This window comes from Suricata suricatta, chromosome 2 (genome assembly GCF_006229205.1).
Source record: "Suricata suricatta isolate VVHF042 chromosome 2, meerkat_22Aug2017_6uvM2_HiC, whole genome shotgun sequence".
Classification (NCBI taxonomy): Eukaryota; Metazoa; Chordata; class Mammalia; order Carnivora; family Herpestidae; genus Suricata; species Suricata suricatta.
The window spans coordinates 62088681-62110273 of NC_043701.1; the positions used below are offsets into that span (position 1 = coordinate 62088681).

The following is a 21593-nucleotide window of genomic DNA, read 5'->3' on the forward strand; positions in this document are numbered from 1 at the left end:
TCGGCTGGGAGGCGAGGGGGCCCGGGAGTGGGAGTGGGAGCCGGGGCGGTCGGGTCCGCGCGAGCCCCGAGGCCGCCGCCGCCCCCGGATGGGACGCGACGGGACAGAGGGGAGGGGACGGGGGACCGCGGGCTGGGCCTGCGCGGGGCGGGGACGCCGCGGTCCGCGTTGAATCAGGAGTCCCTCGGCCGCCTGTGTCCCGGGCAAAGCCGCCCTCCCACGCCGAAGCTCACCCCTGGGTGCTCCCGAGGGAGTCGGAGTTCAAATTTCTCTGGTTGCGCTGCTTCCCGCAAGGGAAGAGAGAACTTCCTGTTGCGGTCTAACCGAAACCTGGTGGGTCGGAGTCGCGCCCTGGTGGGCGCTGCCTCTGTGTGTCTGGTGGAAAGGGCCAGCCCGTGCATTTCTGCCGGGTGCTGACTGCAGGCCGCGTGCCGTCGAAAGCTGGTTGCGCCTTCTCGAAGTGATTGGACGAGGGATCGGTTCTTAGTTTGCTTTTGAGATGGCTCCAAGTTAAAAATGGATAAAAATAAACTGTGGGTCAGGGCAGCGGACGGAGGTAGGGGAGAAGGTCTTCTACAAAAGGCGTCCCATCAGGCCATACCACATAAACACAGGCTAGGAATCGCCATCAAGTTTGTTTTAGGTACTTCCAAGCAACATCCGGCGGTCGTCTCTTAGTTCTTTGCTGGGAACATTCTCGATCATTAACATCAAAGGAGTTTTATTAATTCGACCTTGGCAATGATCAGTCACTTGGAAAAGTGAGCGAATACATCAGACACTGCACATTTGCTTCAGATTTCGTGGCGTAGTACATGTTTCAGTGCTGATTTTCAGGCCCGGATTAATAGGCAGCTGGCATCTATCCACTGTGCAGGCAAGTTGTTTTTGTAGCCAGCAACATTTTACATCCGTAATTCTTTAACCCTTTATTTTAGTGATACACTAGTGAAGAGTGGGAACTTCCAAATTCCTGTGTTTTTTAAAGTAACACAGAAACTCAAAATCTGTCATGGGTAATCAGGCTGATTTTCAAAAAGTTTCCTACTTTTCCTCCAAAGTTTTACTCGTCTTCTGAAAACGAAAATGGTGCTGATTTCACACAAATGTCTACTTTAAAAGACATACACACACACACACACACACACACACACACACACTTAGGGTTCTGTAAACGTAGGGCCAGGTTCAAAAAGAAAGAAAAATATTTGAGTATATAAAAATTTGAAAATGCAGGAGGAAAATCATATTCAATTAGGGCTAATCAAATATAAAGGTTAAGGAAAAGTCTTACCTTGTTGAAGGTTATAAATTTGTAATTAAAGTTTTCGCTCAGTAAATGGGGCACTTGTTTATATTTGTGCTTGCATTGTCAGTCTTTTTTTAAGCCAAACATACCTAACTTTTTTCCTTAATATTTTTAAAACGTGACTGATAAGTTTATTAGTGCTCATAGGTCTGATACTTTTTGAAAAATACCCCGTTTATGCTTTTTAAAGAAATAACTACTTTTAGTTTGAACAACGTATTACACAGGAGAATCTGAATAATACTTTGATAAAAGTATAGGCAAAGCGTAGTAGGTGAACGAAAGGAGAAGTCAGTTGCTTGGAGGACCTGGAGGGTGGGAGGTCATAGATGAAAGAACACTTTAAGGATGGGTGCTTGGAGGGGAATGTGGGGAGTGGCTTTCCAAGTGAGGGGAAACATGTTCAGTGGTGTGAAAAGTTGAAGCAGCTTAGCCCCATTTGAGAACTTTACGTCGTCGGGGTTGGCTGAAATGGTACTCAGGAAGGTGTGATTTTAGATGGTTCTGAAAGGTTTGTAGGGCTTGCAGAGTTAGGAGTTTATCCTATGGGCTAATCTTGTAGGCCAGTCTTATAGGGGTTAACCTTTGAAGATCTGGGTTCTTTCGTTAGGAAAGTGGATATTTGTGGAGTACAGAATTTGGAGATGTTTATTAAATAGCTTCCATTTAAGCCCAGAATTCCTACCATTTGGAGCAGGGACTCGAAGGATTTTAAGCAAGTGAATAATATAATTAGATTTGCTTTTTAGAAGTTCTCATTTGCCAGTAATGTAGATGATGAATTAGAAAGGCAATAATTGAAGGAAGGGAGACATTGAGATGTATTTGGAGGGAGGGTGAAGAAGAGAGAGGACCCTGAGCTAACAGCCACATTTCTGGCACGGTCGGTAGTGGTACCTCTGTCTAAGATGGATCACTAAGGAGAAGGAGCAGATTTTTGGTTGGAGCTCAGTACAGTTTGGGATGTAGTGAGTTTGTAGTTTCTAGATTATATAAAGGAGGTATCCTTTAGGCAGCTAGCTATATGGGCATACAGTTTGAAGCATAAGAATGGGCTGGAAACTGAGCAGGTGTCTGCCAGCAAGGGAGAGAAGAAATGGTTAAGAAGATGCAGAAAAATAATATCTTGGCATCACTGTTAGAATCTCCAGAAAAGAGTACTATTCTAACAATATCAAGAGGTGCAAGAAAGAGGTTAAGTAAACTATGGACTAAAATGCATGCCTTGGTTTTGTTAAGCAGGAGGCTGTTGGTGGCTTTGTAAGAGCAGTGTCAGTAAATTCAGAAACCAGCTGGTACTAGGCCACAGGGGTATATGGTAAGAAAGTGAAGACAGCGAAAGTAAACCACTGTTTGACCTTGAAGGTGAAGAGATGTGGTGGTAACCCATTCTAAAGGCGGAAAGGACTGAACATGTTTGTGGGCTTGAGAGAAGAGGCTTGTGAATAGGATTGTTGGAGCTTAAAAAACAGGCAGAGGGGGAACGAATGATAAAACAAGGTTCTAGAGAAGAGCCCATAATAGGAATTTTTAAATGTTTTGCATGAACTGTTCAAGTTTCATAAAGCATTGATTGAGGTATGGCGAGTTACCTTTAAAAGCAGTCAATAAATAACAATTATAAACAAATCTAAAGTTTGGAGAATGGGTGCTTTCCATCCGTAAGACTGAAAGAATAATTCCCTAAATTAGCTTATCTCTAGCAAGGTTCTAGAAGATACTAAATTAAGATATAACCTGATGATATGTAACTTTCAAGGGATTAGATGCCCCATCAATATTTACTAGCAGAATAAAAATATAATCACCAGAGCACAGGCATTTGCATTTGTTTCTAAACCACAGCCACCATGTTATATTCCTTCTCTTTCCTCTTCTTTTTTTTTCTAATCTACCCCTGGCACCTAGTAACAGTGACCTGCAATGTCATTGTAGTTCTCTTCGTGTAATAAGTACTCAGTAAAAGTTGAATTCCTGTTGCACTTATCTGGAAATAGCAATACTTCATAGGGCTGTTGGAACGATTGAGTTAATAAATATGTGAGTGATTATAATGTACTTGGACAGTTCTTAGTAGGTTTCTCAGGACTGAGATGCTGTGTTTCTAGGAAGACTAGACGGAGACAGTGGGTAGAATTGAGGCCCATATGTCAGACATACATATTTCCTGGTCCTTCAAGATCACTAAATTCTCTTTCACATATTTTAATTTTTTAATTTTTTTTTTGAGAGATAGAAAGAGACAGCCATGAGTGGAGGAGGGATAGAGAGAGGGAGACACAGAATCCCAAGCCAACTCCAGGCTCTGAGCTGTCAGCACAGAGCCCGACTCACAAACTGTGAGATCATGACCTGAGCTGAAGTTGGATGCTTAACCATATTTTAAACTTTAGAATGATATATTATATGCTTTTCACTTGTCTGCTTGTTTCCCTGCCTTTAGAAACCTATCAAGGTGACAGTAAAAAATTTAGGTAAGAATAAATGCTCCATGTTTAGAAGTAGAACACAGAAGTAAAGCCAAAGATTAAGTTTATCAAAGCAGCTTTTTTAAGTATTTAATGTTTCTCTGGTAAATTTTAATTAGGCTCTTACTTCAAAGTTAAATATCCCTAATATTTAGGTAAAAATTTTTCATTGAGATGATTTTATCTTTTTAAAATATTAAGCACTATGTTGTGGACTTTGTTGCTGCTATCTTGCATAGGTGGACACTGAACAAATGAATCTAAGTAGTGTGCTTTCCTAATTTACACACACAAAATTGTAGTAGAGATACTATTTGAGGAGTATATAAGGAATTATACACTAAGTTGAATTCTAGAATTATTAACCATCTCTGAATATTTTTGTCTGTGCTGGTAAATCATATTTTCCATGTTAACAGACATTAATTGAGTATAGATATATGTGCCAGGGCTTTACCTGTATTTTCTCATTTAATCTTCGGATACCTGTGATGGTTGTTATCTCCGTGTTAGAGAAAGAAGTAACTTAGAGAAATTAAGTAACTTACCCAGTTTCCCACGAATATGATTATTGTATCCAGGAGTCTAACAATCTGTTCTTAGTCATTTCGATGACTTACCTTTGTGTTATTTACTGGTCTTTTCATAAATTAATAAAAGGATTACCAAAAATTTCAGACTTAAAAAACAGAAGCCGAAGTTATCCGAAGTGAATATTTTTATTGTTTGTTAGAAGCATGTTTATAATAAGATCTTAGGATATTCTTGATTCTTTTATCAAGTTTGAATATTTTTTCTGATTTTATACATGCAATTAACAAGCAAATGACATTTAAAAACATTACTTTGGGACAAATTATGATCCAAGAAATTTAGTGTGAAAGTAAATATGAAAATCTGTAATTCTTTAAGTTGCATATATCAATTTGTCTGAACAACAAACTTTCAAATACACACAATAGTTTATATAAAATACCTAAAAATTATTGCCATCCTAAGTAAATTATAAAATTTTTGCAAACAGCAGCCATGTTTTATCCTAATTTCGTGGTTCAGAAATAGCACAGAGGAGCACCCTAGGAAATACAAATTACTTGTATTGCTTAGTTTGGGGGGCAGGGCATATATAGACTGCTGTTTCATCTGTTTGCTTACTTTTTACATTTTTTAGGCTTTCCATGTCAGGAAACTTACCTTTCTCCTAACTCTGCCTTTTGTGTTCCCTCCCCCTCACCCCCATAATGGAAAGGGAAAAAGGATTTCAGATAGCATTTTATGACCACCAGGACTCTCTGCACTTAAAGCTTGTTCATGGATTTATGGACTCATCCCTATGCCTTTGTTCTCTGTTTGTTCTACCTGATTCTCACTTTTTTACCAATAACATTGGTACACATTCTCTTGAAGGGTAGATCAATGTCATTGTCATAGACAACATATGTATGCTGTAAGTGCTTTAAGAACACACAAACACACATAATGCTTTCACTCCACACATACAAATAGCACTCCTGCTAAAATATAAAAGGGAAAATTAAGAGAACAGAGCAGTCCTCTAAAATAATGGTCCTCATATACTTTGATCTCAGAATCCCTTTATGCTCCTAAATATTGAGGATCTCAAAGCGCTTTTGTATCTATTGGTATTTACCACATCACAAATTTAAGCAGAGGCTTTTAAGGGAACTTTTATTTTAAAACACAATAATAAGTCACTTGACAGCTTGAATTACACCAATGGCAACAAATACTACCAGTTTTCCGTGAAGTAAAAGGCTTACTTCATTCATTTTTGAGAAAAATAACTTCCAGATAGCAATGTCTGAATGACTTTTTTTTTTGTCTTTCAAGTAAAAATGGTATTTCATGAAAAAAAAAAAACCAACAACTAGTTCAGCATATAACTCAGTTATTTAAATGCTTTCCCTGGAGACAACCATTATGTGCAATTAAAGTATTTGCACATTCTATTTCATCAAATAAAATATTAAGACTCAAGGGTTAATGAGGATTTAATCAAAATGATAATTTTAGCTGCTTCATCAAAGACATTCTTAAGTAAAACTTTTTTTTTGTAAGCAGCAAGGAAAGATATTTTCAACATATAATAGCTAAGGGTTAGTAAAAGACTTCTATTTATTTCACCAAGAACTCCAGTTTACTTCTCATGATCCAAATTCTTAAGGATTATGGAACTGTACTGGCAGGCTGTTTAGAACTTTCTATGATTGTACATTACAAGCAAAGGAGCATCTTAGAAGAGTGTAACTGACTTCACTGCTCAGTGCACAGTGGGAATAAACTGAAATGGCAGCATCAGTAACAATACTTTTAAAAAATGAATGTTTTTAGTAAATACCTCAAGACTTTAACTCATAAAAATCAGTACTTTGGCACTAGGGCATCTAATCATGCTGATTGTAAAGGCAAACATGATATAAATATACTTTTAGGTCTATTTCTTTCTTTTTTTTTTTTTAGGTCTATTTCTGAAGATTTCAGTTATATCATTTTCCTAGACTGAACTTTGGACAGTAAGAAATTTAAGTAGATGCCATCAGATTAATGATGCCTCAGTGACCCGATCAAGGTCTGGAAATAAGTCTGCAACTGGCACTCCACTCTGCCTATAGGCTAAATAACTTCTTGAAAATACCAGGGGTCTCCAAACTTTTTTTTATCATGAATTACTCAGATTTTCAGTGCCCACCTAGCAGAAGGTCTGGCACATAGCACATGCTCAACTAATAACTGCTTAATTTTGAATCTCAATCAGAACAGCATTAGGATATAGGGGGAAGTGAGATAGTCATGTAATTTACCCTCAGGTTGTTTTGTACTTCACCTAATAAACAGTGTGTGTCTTGTCCTTTTGTTCCTGTAAGATAAAGACCAGAATTGCAAACATTTATTTATCCTTATAACAAAAAAGACAGCTTTGAAATGATGGTTATGTAAGACTTGAAATGTTTTATTTATAGATATTGGAAATTGCTTTTTTGTTTTGGGTTTTTAAATAAGGCAAGAGACAAGAAAAGTACCTATAGTATAGTTAATGAACCCGAAGCTGTAGCAACCTAGGAGACTGAAATGTTCTACCGTAAGAAATTGGGCAGGGCTTTAAAGGTGAGCTTGTCAGAGAACAGGTTGAGGGGTGGGACAGTTCCTGGCAGAACAAATAAATACACTGGTGACATAAATACATGACGGGTTTCAGGGGCGGCAGTAGTACAGTGCAGCAGAGTCATACAGTACCTGGCAGGAAAATAGAGCATATAAATCTAGAAAGATAAGGTTGGGGCTGTCTCAGCCATGCCTCTTAGGCCAAATTAAGAAGCTTGGGGGTTTTTTTCTTTTCTTAAATTTGGTTCTGGAAAGCCATTAAGGAAATCCTTTAGACAGGGGAGTAATGTGACCAGATCTTTATTTCAGATCAGTGTAACATCGCTCTAAAGCACCTGTCCAATAGAAGCACAGTACAAACTACAAATGCAAGCCACATAATAATTTTAAGTGTTCTACTGGCCACACTAAAACAGTGAAAAGAAACAGGTGAAATTAATTTTAATAATATATATTATTTATAAGTCCAAATGTTATTTTCAGTAAGTAATCAATGTAAACAATTATTGGTGAAATAGTTTACATTTTTATACTAAATCTTTGTAATTCATTGTCTAATTTACACTTAATAGCTATCTGAATTGGGACAAGCCATTTTTTTTGTTTATTTACTTATTTATTTTAAGTTTATTATTGTTTTGTGAGAGAGAGAGAGCACGTGCGAGCTGGGGTGGGTCACAGGTTGAAGGAGAATCCCAAGGAGGCTCCACACTGTCAGCACAGAGCCTGAATGCAGGGCTCAAACTCAGGAACTGTGAGATCATGACCTGAGCTGAAATCAAGAGTCATACGCTTCACTGACCAAGCTGCCCCCAGCCAAGCCATTTTTAAAGTGCTCAAGGGCCACATGAGCCCATGCTACAGAAGAGATTAAAATGAAAGGGAGGCATCTGGGTGGCTCAGTTAGTTGAGCATTGGGCTTCGGCTCAGGTCATGATCTCATGGTTAGTGGGTTAGAATCCCGCGTCGGGCTCTGGGCTGACAGCTCATAAAAGAAAAAAGAAAGAAAGAAAGAAATGAGAGGAAGAGTCTATTGGGTTACTCCTGTGAAAATGGTGAGGGCCTGAATAAAAATGGTGGCAGGACTGGTGTAGACAGGTAACAAAAGCTTTTAAAAGAATAGCATCATGCTGTACGAAGTCTTAGGCAACTTCTTTTCCGCCCACTTAGCATTAGGTTTCTAGGATTTATCCAAATTGACATGGGCAACTATAGTTCCTATATTTTATTGCTATTAAACTTTCCATTGTAACTGTTGACTATGATATTTTATCCATTTTTCTGTTGCTTCCACTCTTTATATAAAGTGTCTCTGAATATTCTTGTGCATGTTCTATAGCGCACTCACATGGCTGTTGACAAGCCTCAGGTGAGACACTTCCAGGTCGCTTACCTAGTTGCTGGTTGTCCTTGGTTCCTCATCGCAAGAGTCTCTAAGTTTCCTAAGAATCCTCCCGGCATGGCAACTGGCTTCCGCCAGAGCCGATGATTCAAGAGACTGAGAATGGAAGACATAAACTGTAGGCTCTTAGTTACCTACCATTCCATTACTTGACATCCCATTCCTTCTACCGTATTGAGTTTACTAGAAGCAAATTACTGTGTCTGGTCCACACTTAAAGGGAAGAAAATTAATCTTCGCCTCTTGAGGGAGGAGATCAGAGTTATGGACATGTGTTTAAAACCTCCATCTTCCTTTCCTTGGTGATCTGCACCGCCAGCTTTGTTAGATATCATTTTTCTAGTTACACACAAGTCTCTTTCTGGCCTCTTCATTGTTCCACTGGTTAAATTTGCATATCCTGTTTCTTTTTTATAATCGTAAATGGTTATATGACCAGTTTTCTGGTCTTCTGTTTTCAGTCTGTATTCATGTACATTTATGTATAGAGAGTATCCATTTTTCTGTCTTTACCTGTGAGCTCTTAACTGAAGACTTCAAACTCTATGCTGGACATTACGTCAGACTTTCCCTACCTGTAACCAGATTTCTTTTCATGTACTTTTTTACAGAAAAAAACCTCTTGATAGTTATGATCTTGATTATGGCCTGATTGAAGACCTTGTGTTAATCCATGAGGGGCATTATATCAGTGTTTAACAGTGTAGGCGTCTGCACTGAATTTTATCTATTTGCTAGATAAGTGTGGCCTTGAGTAAAACAAAGTCCCTGCCCTCTTTGAGTTTATCTTCTAGTGATAAATGGACAAACACTTAAGCACCATCAGCCAGTGGTAATTACAGTGGCAGAAAAATAGAGCAGCATGAATAAAGGGAATAAGTAGTGTGGGGTTGGGGGATTCTCGTTTAATATAGTGTGGTTAGGAAAGACATCTCGGATGAAGTCATACTAGAACCAGGAGCTGTCAGTAGGACGTGGACCATGTCTTCCAGGCAGAGAGAATAGCCAGTGCAAAGGCTCCGGGAGAGGAGCCCCTTATCATTAAGGAATAGCACTGAGACTATTTTGTGTAGACAGATTTGGCAAGGAGAAAAGCAGCAACATGTGATCAGAATTATTAAGGGAGGAAAGGATCTCATAGCCCATCAAATGAACTTTGGTTTTTATTCAGAGAGAATAAAACTCAGAAGCCACTGGAGAGTTTTGAACAAAGGATAAAGTTTTCTGCCTTGTATTTTTAAAAAGCTCACCCTGGTTGACATATTGACAGTAACCTGAAGGAGAGACAAGGACAGAAGCAGGAGGGTTATTTAGAAGGCTGTTACAGTATAATTCAGGCAAGAGGTAATAACGGTGGTTTAGATCAGGATGCTGTGATCAGATTCTAAATATGTTTTTTAAATAGACATTAGAATTTGCTGATAACCGTTTATGGGTTATTTGTTTTGTAGAAAATTTAGAAAATGCAAACAGAAAAAGGAATTATCTTTATCTTCTCTTCTGAAGTGACCACTTCTGGGGCACCTGGGTGGCTCAGTTGGTTAAACATCGGACTTCCGCTCAGGTCATGATCTCACGGTTCATAGGTTCGAGCTCTGCTTCGGGCTCTGTGCTGACAGCTCAGAGCCTGGAGCCTGTTTGGATTCTGTGTCTCCCTCTCTCTGCCCCTACCCCACTTGCGCTCTGTCTCTCTTGGTCTCTCTCAAATGAATAAATGTCTAAAAAATATTTTTTAAAGAAGTAACCACTGTTAAAATTTGATGTATGTTTTTATAGTATGCGTAATATGCATAGGTGTAGGCACATGCACAATGCTTGTGTAAACAAACTTTTTCGGCTCAAATTTACCACCCCGAGATCAAGAGTCACACGCTTTATCAACTGAGCCAGGCATCCCATAAACATACTATATTTGTAATGATTATTTTCCAGTATCATCGAATATTCCCCCAGCATTATAATGACTGCATAATGTCCTATCTTGTGAATGAATTAGTTTATTTGGTTCCATATCAACATTTAGGATGCTTCCAGTTTTTGCCTGTTATGTATAGCAATTGAAAGGCATCATTACATTCTTGTATGTATATGCATGATCAGGGAAATAAATTTCCAAGTTTTTTTGAGACCTGGAAATACTCAAAAATGAGGTCATACAAGCTCATGAAATAGCATCTTGCTTACTAGTCTCTCAGCTTTACAGTTACTGTTGGATTCCAAATAAAAATGCCTCCAATTCACCCCTTTTGATTTTGATTCTAAAATAAGACTTCCTCTGAATTTACAAATGTTTAGTAGGTACACTGAAGTAGGAGCAAAAGAATTATATGGGCTGGAATACTAACTTCTTGTTGACAATTGCAAATCAATTTTTTAAATGTTTTTCACCATTTACATTTAATTTGTAATGAAGAATTTCTGGAATGTTGGTGGGTCAGTTTCTAATAATCAACATATTTAAAGTTTTAATGACCCTTATTTTGGGTACAGTAATGCTTCTTCCCCTTTTTTTGGTCTCACTTTGTATAGGTTGCTTCTATCTTTGCTTTTGCCACCTGTGGAGGTTTTAAGGGCAAAACAGAAATTCAAGTGACTTGTAAAACTAATGAAACTAAAACGATCACAGCTGCTTTTGGCTATCCATTCAGGTAAGCTATTTGTTTTTATGGTTAACAGCTCTTTTTACTTTCCTGTTGACTTTTTAAGATTTCCAGCAGTTTATTGATCTTGGGGCGTACAAAATTTGAAATTGCACACCTGCTTCATTTGTAAGTGGTGCTCATTGCTACTCAGACTATGGTACATAGACCATTGCCTGTCTGCAAAGTGTGTTCCTAGCCTGTGATGAAGTGTAGAAAATGAGAGTGAGCATTTAGAAACGTTTATATGACCTTCCCTTGACATTTTTATTCTGTCATCCCACGGTGGATTGCTCTGTCACCTTAGTGTGAGAATCCATGATGCAGAAGGAAACACAACTTGAAAATTCTGAATTTTTCATGTATTTGCAATTACTAAATAATAGTGTTCTTTACATAGTTTTAAGACATGTATTCAGTGTCAGGTGAGGAGTTTCTATGTTTATTTTCCTAGTCCTAGACTAAAATGAATTATTTTGTTGTGAATTCTTTTGTTTAAAGTGTTTATTGAATATGTCCTGTGTTTAAACCATGATATGAACCTTTTCCACCTACTACTTACTTGGCCTAAGACTCAAAATGTCTATCCATTGAGTTGGTATCTGACCTTGAAAGATTTTTTTGATGATTAAATAAACCCTTACACTGAAGATAGGTCAAATAGCAAGGGCTCAGCCGTCAATCATTGCCTCTCCACCTCCCAACCCTTCTCTTATAAAGTTCCTATACAGGAACTGTTATGGCGTCCTTAGTGATAAATGCTTTTGCAATTTATAGATACAGAGATGTAAAAACAATCTAAAGTTAGAAGCTAATTAATCTAGGGTTAAAATGTGAATCATAATCGGCACTCCTGGTGCCAGTTACACGGACTTGGCCTCCTACCATGGCGAATCATGTCTCAAATTGCAAACTGTTTTATATCACCTCTCTTAATCTGCTAAATTTGTATCGCAGGAAGATAGTGTCTGGGTACAAAAGTGTTTAATTCAGTCTATATTCAGTCTATCATAAACCAGTGACCAGGCATAATTTATAATTTAGCTATATTTCTTAGGAAATTTTTAATTTAAATGTTTGAATTTTCCCCTCTTCTTCCCCAAAGGAAAATAATATTTTTGTAATACATTTTTAGAGTGTATTTGAAATGTCATTTCAATATTCTACCTGTGTATTTCTGTCTCTGTTGGGAGAGTCTGAGTAATTCACAAATTTATTTGAGCCTTTTTTTTTAATAGGTTGAATGAAGCAAGATTTCAGACATTTCCGGATGCAAACGTGTGTGATGTAAATTGGAAGAATTACGTCCTTATTGGAGATTACTCTTCTTCTGCACAGTTCTACGTTACGTTTGCAGTCTTGGTCTTCCTGTACTGCTTAGCTGCCCTCGTGCTCTATGTTGGTTATACAAATCTGTATCGGGATAGTCGAAAACTTCCCATGATTGTAAGTAATCACTTTATTTGTATACAAAAATCATTTGTAGAAGATAAGTATTCATCATATTTGGAGTTAAATATAGATTTTCTCACACTGGAAATGAAAGTTCTCGGCATAACCCAGTTCAACATACTTTGCTCTGTGCTAACATGAGGTTAAGCTTTCTCTCGTTGTCACATTGAACTATTTGAGCCTATTTGCAGCACTTTCTCCATACTCCATGGAATACAGAGGTCTGTTTGTTTCTAACTCTGCTTTAACATGAAAGATCTCAAATATATAGAGCATATTAGGTTGCAAGTAGTAGAGAAATTAAGTAGAAAATTAATGCCTTTGATTTGAGAAATTGCTGACCATACCAGTAGTCTCATGACTGTTTCTACTTCTTATTTTTTTCCTGTCTTCTCAAAGACCCCCATTATGCCTCTATAGTGTTTTATTGACCTTAATAGTCTATATCAGAAATCAGCGAACTGTGGCCCACAGCCAAATCTGACTTTTTTTAATAAAGGTTTTTTGTAAGACAGCCATATCCAAACGTTTACATATTGTTTGTAACTGCTTTCATGTCACAGTGGGAGAGTTAGGTAGTTGTGAGAGAAACCAAAAATATCTACTCTCTGACCCGTTTCAGGAAAAATTTGCTGACTCCTTGTCTGTATTCCTAAATTCCTTTAAAATCTAACCCAGATAATTCTCTAAGAATAGGGGATTCAGCATTAGTGGTGTTCATGCTAATTTCGACTCTTGGAGATGGCAAAAAAGGCTTTGCATTTGAAGTCCTAACACCTTTTTTGGCTTCAGAGTCCACTGAGCTAGAAATAAAAATAGTGTCTGAGATTTAGGAGTAGAATCTCTAGATTATTGGTGCAAATGGCAGAGATAAGCCATGGTGTTAAGCTAGATGTCCACAACAAAAGAATAACTACAAAGTCAGTGTTAGTGTTATTTACTTGAACAGAGAACAGAGGTGTTTTTGTGATCCTGGTCATTTATCTCTTGAGAAAACACTGTCGTCTGCTAATTATTTGTGAAGTGACTTTAAGGGAAAGGCTGTTTGAGGAAAGAAATTATTAGATAAGATCACAGGTTTTATTTATTATTTATTTTTAATTTTTGCTGCCTGGATCATAAGAATGCAAATGGTAAGTAAGGAATGAAAGAATCTGTTAAAATTCTTATTTATTTGGTTTCTTATATTTGAGAAGATATTCTTAAACCTCACATTTTCATAAAATCTTTTCTTGGATATCTTTCAAAAAGACATGAACTATTATAATTTGCAGTGCTTAATCAACAGAAATTACATATTAAGAATCTGTAACTTCCTGGGGTGCCTGGGTGGCTCAGTCGGTTAAGTGTCTGACTCTTGGTTTCAGCTCAGATCATGATCTTTTTCAAGACTTAAGAAGGAATTATAAAAGGGGCACCTGGTCGTTTAAGCATCCAACTTCAGCTCAGGTCATGATCTCGCGGTTTGTGAGTTTGAGCCCCACATCGGGCTCTGTGCTGACACCTTAGAGCCTGGAGCCTGTTTTAGATTCTGTGTCTCCCTCTCTTTCAGCCCTTCCTCTGCTCATGCTCTGTCTCTCTCTGCCTCTCAAAAATGAATAAGTGTAATAGAAAAAAATTTTAAGGATTTATGTTGATCATAGAGATTATATTTTGTTAAAATTCTTTTTTTTTAAGTTTATTTATTTTGGGAAAGAGCAGGTATGGGTGAGCAGGGGAGGGGCAGAGAGAGAGAGGAAGAGAGAGAATCCCAAGCAGGCTCTGCATTGTCAGTGTGGAGCCCAACCTGGGACTCAATCTCATGAACTGTGAAGATCATGACCTGAGTTGAAATCAAGAGTCAAGCCACTCTTGTGACTAAGCCACCAGACACCCTAGTTAAAATTCTTTGTTTTTTAAGTTTACTTATTTTGAGAGAGAGAACTTGCGCATGCGAGCATGAGCAGGGGAGGAGCAGAGAGAGAAGGAGAGAGAAAATCCCAAGCAGACTCCACTCTGTCAGCACAGAGCCTGAAGTAGGGCTCAGTCTCATGAACCCTGAGATCATGACCTGAACTGAGATCAAGAGTCAAATGCATAACCAACTGAGCTGCCCAGGCACCCCTGAAATTCTTTATAATTAAAAGAACTAAAGACATTTCTTGCCACTTTGTCATTACACCAACAAACTGTTAACACTAGCAATGAGCATTTTATTTTTCATATCTTGTTATGTGAGCTTTTAAAAATGACACTTTCTAAAGCAGCATCCAAATCTATTTTTGTAGAGGGGTTTTCTAATAAAACTGTAAGACTGTGATCTAGTTGCATCATTCAGAAAGCCAGAAGTAATTTTCCATCTCAGAGTGATCAGTTAGTGGTCACAGATATAGAACTAGTTGTTCTAAGTGGTTTTTTGTTGTTATTAAAATATATAAAGATGCTTCTTGTCTGTGCAAATTCAAGCTTCTAAACTAAAGTTTGAATTCTACTTTTAATTTAACCATATAAATAAAAAAAAGTTTTGTTGAGATAATCAAATTTAAAATATGGCCAAATATAACATTAAAATTTTTAAGTACTCTTTGCTAATGAGGACATGCTTTTTTTGGCAATGTTCTTAATTCTCTGCTTAGGTATTTCTAGGGCCATTTCAATTGGGACATTTAAAGTCAACTTTACTCCCCTTTTTAAGTAAATGTAGCACTGTTTTAGTGCTCTAGACGATGCAGAGAAGCAGAAATAACAAGAAACGAAACCAAAGATAAAGTCTCCCAAATCCTAAAACTCTGGTATGAATCCTAGCCTGACTTATTGGTGGGACCAAGGCTGCCATAGCCAGACCATTTGTGCATTGTAGATCTGCAGGTGCACCATTCGGGCTGATCGCATCCTATAACCAGAGTCCTGAGAAGGACAGAGATTCTCTTCAGAAGCCCACATTGCCCCTGCCCCCCACCCTAGGTTACTTTGTGCATCATTTTCAGAAAAGCTATCTGCTTTTGAAATGTAGAATGTCATGCCAGCAGTAGATTTAAAGAGCATAATCAGAAAAAAAATCATTGTTAGGGCACCTGGATGGCCCTTTCGGTTAAGCACCTGGTTCGGCTCGGGTCCTGATCTCATGATTCGTGAGTTCATACCTTGCATCCTTCTATCTGCTGTCAGCATGGCTCGCTTGGTCTCAAAAATAAATAAACATTAAAAAAAATCAGCGTGTCTTTTAATTAGGAATTTTTAAGGAAATCAAAAGAGGATTTGATATATATGGATTAAAGCTAGGAGCTTTAGCCCAGAGAGAACTTGTTTAAGGTATGAAAACCTTAGACTATTTATCAGTTCTCCAAAAGGCATTGCATTTCTAGCAAGTGTGTAGAAGATGTCTATCTGAGGGGCATCTGTAGACTCAGTCAGTTAAGCGTCTGACATGATTTCATCTCAGGTCATCATCTCTCACAGTGGTGAAATCAAGCCCCGTGTCAGGCTGTGCGCTGGGCATGGAGCCTGCTTAAGATTCTCTCTCCCCCTCTCCCTCTTTCTCTCTCTCCAAAAAAAAAAAAAAAAAAAAAAGGTCTACCTGCAACAAAAGTAGACCCAAGTGCAGAAGCAGAAATGAGAGCACCCCCACAGGGCAATACATTTAAGCTATGTTTCTGTCTTTTTTTCTTTGATCTACATTTTTTTCAAAAGAAGACCAGAAGCAATGGAAAGCTCAGATGCAAAATGCATTCGTAAGATTAGTCATCATTTCTGGTTCTCTCATCACAAGGCATTTACTCCTTGCTGTCTTGACCTGGTGGATAGGCCTTATATAGTTTTTTTCTCTGTGTCCTAAGTGGTTACTAGTGTGTAGTTTAAATAAATGACTACAAGCTGGCTGGGAAAAGCAATGAAAAACTAATCAAGTTGACTTGGAAACCAAAACACCTCTGTGGTGAGCTCCAGAACCCATTCCTGAGCTTGCGGAGACCTTTGCTGCAAATGTGAAAGAACTCAAAGAACTCGTTGCTTCAGGTGCACCCAGATGCTAAGAACACACAACATTTGAAGATGCAGATTTTACGGTATTCTACTTTGGTGGTTAATTTACAAGAAAACCAAACAAGGGAGGACTTAAGCTTTTTATTATACAAATACATACTTTTAACAAAGTTTTATTGAGATTTTTTGTAACCAATTCTAGTTGACAAAATTTTAGTTCCCAGCAGAATAGATTGAGTAAAAAGAATACTTTTTTTCCTTTCTTCATCTTTTAGTTGCATAAGAAACTATCCAGACTATTAAAAACTTCAATCCTATTAGAAATGTAATAAGTACCAAAGACTTTAGTAGAAAATTACTAGTGAGAAAATGTCTTGAAAGAATTTTTTTGTCCTTAATAATGAGTATCCTTAAAATTTGGGGTTCATGAATTTTAAAAGAACAAGGGATCCTTAATGTATGTTTTTTACCATTTCATTATCCAAATCATGAACAGCTAGATTTTTTTTTTTAAGTTTTTTATTTTCATTGCAGTCTTGGAGAACTAGGTTTAAGTGAAGTCAGAGTTTTGCCAGAACAGTAAGAGAAAGCAGGGGAAGGGGAGAGAGTTGAGAGTATGTGCAAGGGGTTGTAGAGCGAGACTGTAGAATAGAAATTAAGGGGGAAATGAGAACATGAGTGATATTGAGAGACAGTAAAAAAGTGAGAAATCAGATTATAGCTCTCAGTGGGGTCAAAAGATTTTTGCAATTGGGTGTCTGAAGGAGTGAGCTGGGATGAGAGGTGATACTGGGAGGTGGGGTGAGGGAAGCAGAAATTATGGAGTGTTCCAGTTGTTGGTGATCCAGAGAATGAGTGACTTAGGTAAGGTTGTGGTGAGGGCTACGGGAAACTGATTTCTACTATCACAGTCTTAGACTCCTGGGGCACCTGGGTAGCTCAGTTGAGTGTCTGATTTTGGCTCAGGTCGTGATCCTATAGTTGTGAGATCAAGCCCCACATCAAGTTCTGTGCTGAGTGTGGAGCATGCTTGAGATTCTTTCTCTCCCTCTGCCCCCTCCCCTGCTTACACATGCTCATTCGCTCTCTCTCTCTCTCTCTGTCTCTCTCAATATAAATAAATAAATAAATAAAATTTAAAAATCTTCAGTTTTGTCCACTGTAGTAGCTCAGGCACTGGACTGGTAGTAGTAACCTAATGTGTACAGTGTTGACTGTGGCCTTTTTTACAAAGTATGTCATGTGGGACATTTCTCCATACCATATTCAATGTGATCTCAGTTCCTTCATCATGGATTTAAAATCTAGTGTTTTTAAATTAACTCTTCACTATTAACTCTTACTTATTTTTGTTCTAGGACTTTGTTGTTACTCTTGTTGCCACTTTCCTATGGTTGGTGAGCACTTCAGCCTGGGCTAAAGCTCTTACAGATATTAAAATAGCAACTGGTCATAATATTGTCAAGGAACTTCCGCCTTGTAACCAAGAAGTGACATGTTCTTTTGGCTCTGTGACTAGTATGGGATCCCTAAATGTGTCTGTGGTATGTATACAGTACTTATAAGATATTTTCTTTCACTTAGAAAAATCTTACCAGTAATGTAAGAAACCAATAGTTTTTAATAACTCTCTGGATAAATATATTGTTTTTATTTTTACTAAGCTATCAGAATCCTAGTTACCAGACAGTCTTTACCTTTGTTACCCAGAAGAAAAGTTTGTTAAGAAAACTATTACTTGCTAAACAGGTTTAAACAAGATCATAATTGAGTCTTTTTCATTAAAATTGAGTAGGCAGGACTTCTACCTGAAAGGCACTAATAGTAATCATTAACATTTATAAAGACTATGTGTCAGGCATTGTGCTAAGGGCGTCACATTCATCTTGTTTAAGTCACCCAGTAATCCTAAGAGGACTGTGGGAGCTAGTATTAGTATCTTCACTTTACAACTGGGAGAAAAGGTAGCTCATGTATTAATTTGCCCCAGATGACACGACCGGTAAATTGGTAAGCCAAGGTGTCGACCTTGACCACGGCTGACTTGAGAGCCCGATCTCTAATCCCACGTGCACTGGGTCTGTGAAGGTCGTACTTTTATGGTTTCTTAAATGATCTTTGAAAATTGACATATATAAATCTAAATAATATTCTGCTATCTTACTAAAATACAGATAAATGTATCACTAAAATACATTATCAAAAGACTGTCTATGTTATGTTTAAGGAAGTCAGTTTTTTCAAGAAAATATTTTTCCAGTGGATGAAATCAACCCTGCCTGGTAAAGCAATTGGGCTGAATTTTTGTGTTATAACTGTGATTTAAAAGTCACTTTTTTGCATTTATATTGACCATGATCTGAGATGAACAGTTTCCAAAATGTTTTTGTATGCAAATATGCAAAAAACATAAAGCATTAAGCCTTCAGTTATACGTTACTACCCTCCAGCTCCTTATCCCACTCTTCTATCAGAAGTCACTATTTTTATATTTATTTAAGAAAAAAAAAGATAGCTTCAGTTTATTCTTCTCAGACTTTGATCTTACCAGATTTGTAACTAGAAAGACAGTTTTTGTTACATTGACCACTGTAGGATGCAAAGTAAAGTTCTTGTGTGAGCGCTTTTCTCTTCTGGCCACAGCTGTTGGAGTAGGAGAGAGAGCAGTCCTGGGGAAGAAAGGAGGGAAACGGGAGGAGCAGCCCAGGGGCCCGTTTCTAACCAGTCAGGTGGACAAACGTGAGGACGGAAGTGAGGATTCCTGCTCCTGTTCACCTTCCCTGGGAAACACTAAAGTCTAATTACCAAGTAGTAGGAGGAGGGTCGGACATGTTTTTACTAAATTTAATCTCATCTTTTTGGTAATGACGAGCATGCCAAGATAAGGTTTCTTTTAGCCATAATTTTATAGGTTACAGATTGAGAGATTTTAGCTTGATTTCATTGGGATAAGTCATTATATATTCAGATTTGGTACTGAACTGGATAATCTTCCTTTTTTATTCTACTGTACCTATAGTTTAAATTGTAAATGAAATCACGGAATTCTGCCTAGAAATGTTAAATATTCAAGGGAAAACTAAGATGGGTATAAATTTTTAAGGAGATAGTAGATTTTCATGTTTATTTTTCTCTTCCTTAGATCTTTGGCTTTCTGAATATGATACTTTGGGGAGGAAATGCATGGTTTGTGTACAAGGAGACCAGTTTACACAGTCCGCCAAATACTTCCGCTTCCCACAGCCAAGGAGGTATCCCGCCTCCTTCTGGAATATGATTAAAGGGAGAAATACACTGTATGAAGCATATGTCTATACTTTGACCTGTTGCCAACATCTTGAGAAGCATTATTTGTTTCTAATAAAAGTAATGGCTTTTTCAATAAATTGGTGGGTTTAAATTTTGCTGCTTTTTTATATAAAGCCTGTGCCTTTCCTAGAGATTTAAGATGTAAATGTATTCTCACATGTAAATTTGAAAATTCAGGAGCCTATTATGAGATGATACACATTTTTAAATGACTGATTATTTCTTTACTAAGTTGTTTGCCTTCCAAAGTGTTTACACCTTAAGCCTTAACATATGTCTTTACTCAGAAAAGAGTTACATTATCATATCATAATAGGAGGAAAATCTCTATTTGGAATATACACTACTGTAAGTTTGTACAGATCATATTATCTAAGACCTGTCTTTGTTTAAGAAAGCCTTGATTACATAAATCATATTTAGAAAAAACATTTAGTTCAGAATTTGTATCTGAACATTGTTTATATGTTATGAAAAACTTTTACTTGCAAAGACTGGTTGTATGTTTTATTTCTGTTTTTCTGAGTGACCTACAGTACTTAATAGGCGTACTAAAATTGTTTTGGGAATGGGGTTTGGAAATTTCTGAGAGATGTATAGTTAAATTAGTGATTCTGTCGCATGAGGCAGAAGCTTCCATTATCCTGGTTGTTTAACAGGCTTGCTGTAGAAGCAGAGAGAGCGTGGTCCACCTCGAGACTCCCATATGTCCGGGCGTTACGCTCAGCGGTGTCCGTCTGCTGTCCTCGTGCTACTGGAGTGCAGGCTGGGACCTGGGCTCCTTGGAAGCAGAATAAAATAAGCCACCTGTTCTTGCAGACTCTTTCATAGGGTTAAGTTTAAGATCGCCGTTTACTTTTGAAACATTTAACCTTTAGATTCAATGAAGTTACTATTTTGAGTGTAGTGTTGATATTGTGAAAATAAATGCAATTTGGATTTCATGTTTCTTCATGTTCATTCTTGCACAAGTGGATGATTAAGGAATTATGCATCATAAACAGGAATTTAAGTGAGCTGTATTATGGGTGTACTGTCTTTGCGCACACATTTGGGTATATTCTAAATGCAGGGATTATTCACATTTTGCTTCCTAACTTTTTGTTATAAAGGGCCAGATTTCTTATTCTTACCACATGATTGTTTATATGTGAAGCACATCTTGCTTTTGCCCTATTTTTGTTGCTTTTGTTCATGGTAAGAATTGTCAGTATGAGAATGTATATCTTTTATGCAACAAACTTAATAAAGAAGTTAAAAGAAAGAGTGCCCTGATTGTTATATTACAAAGAAACCTTCATGTTAAAGGCAGGAGCAATACGAAATGGAATTGATTTCCAAAGTAGGAAATAGAATATCGTAATAGTTTTTTTAAATGTTTGGCAAGAAGGGTGCCTGGGTGGCTCAGTCAATTAAGCGTCGACTCTTGATTTCAGCTCAGGTCATGATCTCACGGTCGTGAGATGGAGCCCTGCGTAGAGCCCTGCGCAGGCATGGAGCCTGCTTAGGACTCTCTCTCTCCCTCTCCCCTCCCCCTACTCACGTGCTCGCTCACGCTCTCTCTCTCTCTTTCCCTCAAAAAAAAAAAATTAGCAAGAATTAAACAAAAATGCTTTGGAGACCCTTGTTCTATCCTGTTTTCTTTCACTCTTGTTTAAAAAATGCTCATTTGTAAATGTCAAGTTAAGCTGAAAGACTTTGTCTCATTGACTGTCCATTATTATAAGGCAGCAGAGGTTCTTGATTGAGATTCTCTGCTCTGGAGTCAAACCACCTGAATTTAAATCTTAGCTTCACCACATACTAGCTAGTTACCTTGAGGCAAATTAGTTACCTCCTGTGTGCCTCAATTAGCTTATTGGAAAAATGGGAGTAAGTACTGACCTCAAAGTGTTCTTGAGGATGAAATGAGGTAGTAAATGTAAAGTCCT

At 37.7% G+C, this 21593-nt stretch overlaps 1 protein-coding gene across 1 annotated transcript in view; it reads left to right on the forward strand.

Annotated features, from left to right (window-relative positions):
• Positions 1-20926, forward strand: part of SYPL1 (synaptophysin like 1) — a 21585-nt gene extending 659 nt beyond the window's left edge. The window contains exons 3-6 of the mRNA XM_029927337.1: positions 10832-10950; positions 12180-12387; positions 17712-17897; positions 19496-20926. Coding sequence (XP_029783197.1) covers positions 10832-10950; positions 12180-12387; positions 17712-17897; positions 19496-19630 — 648 coding nt within the window. The 3' untranslated portion in view covers positions 19631-20926. The remainder of the gene's footprint in view (positions 1-10831; positions 10951-12179; positions 12388-17711; positions 17898-19495) is intronic.
• Positions 20927-21593: the final 667 nt, after the last annotated feature.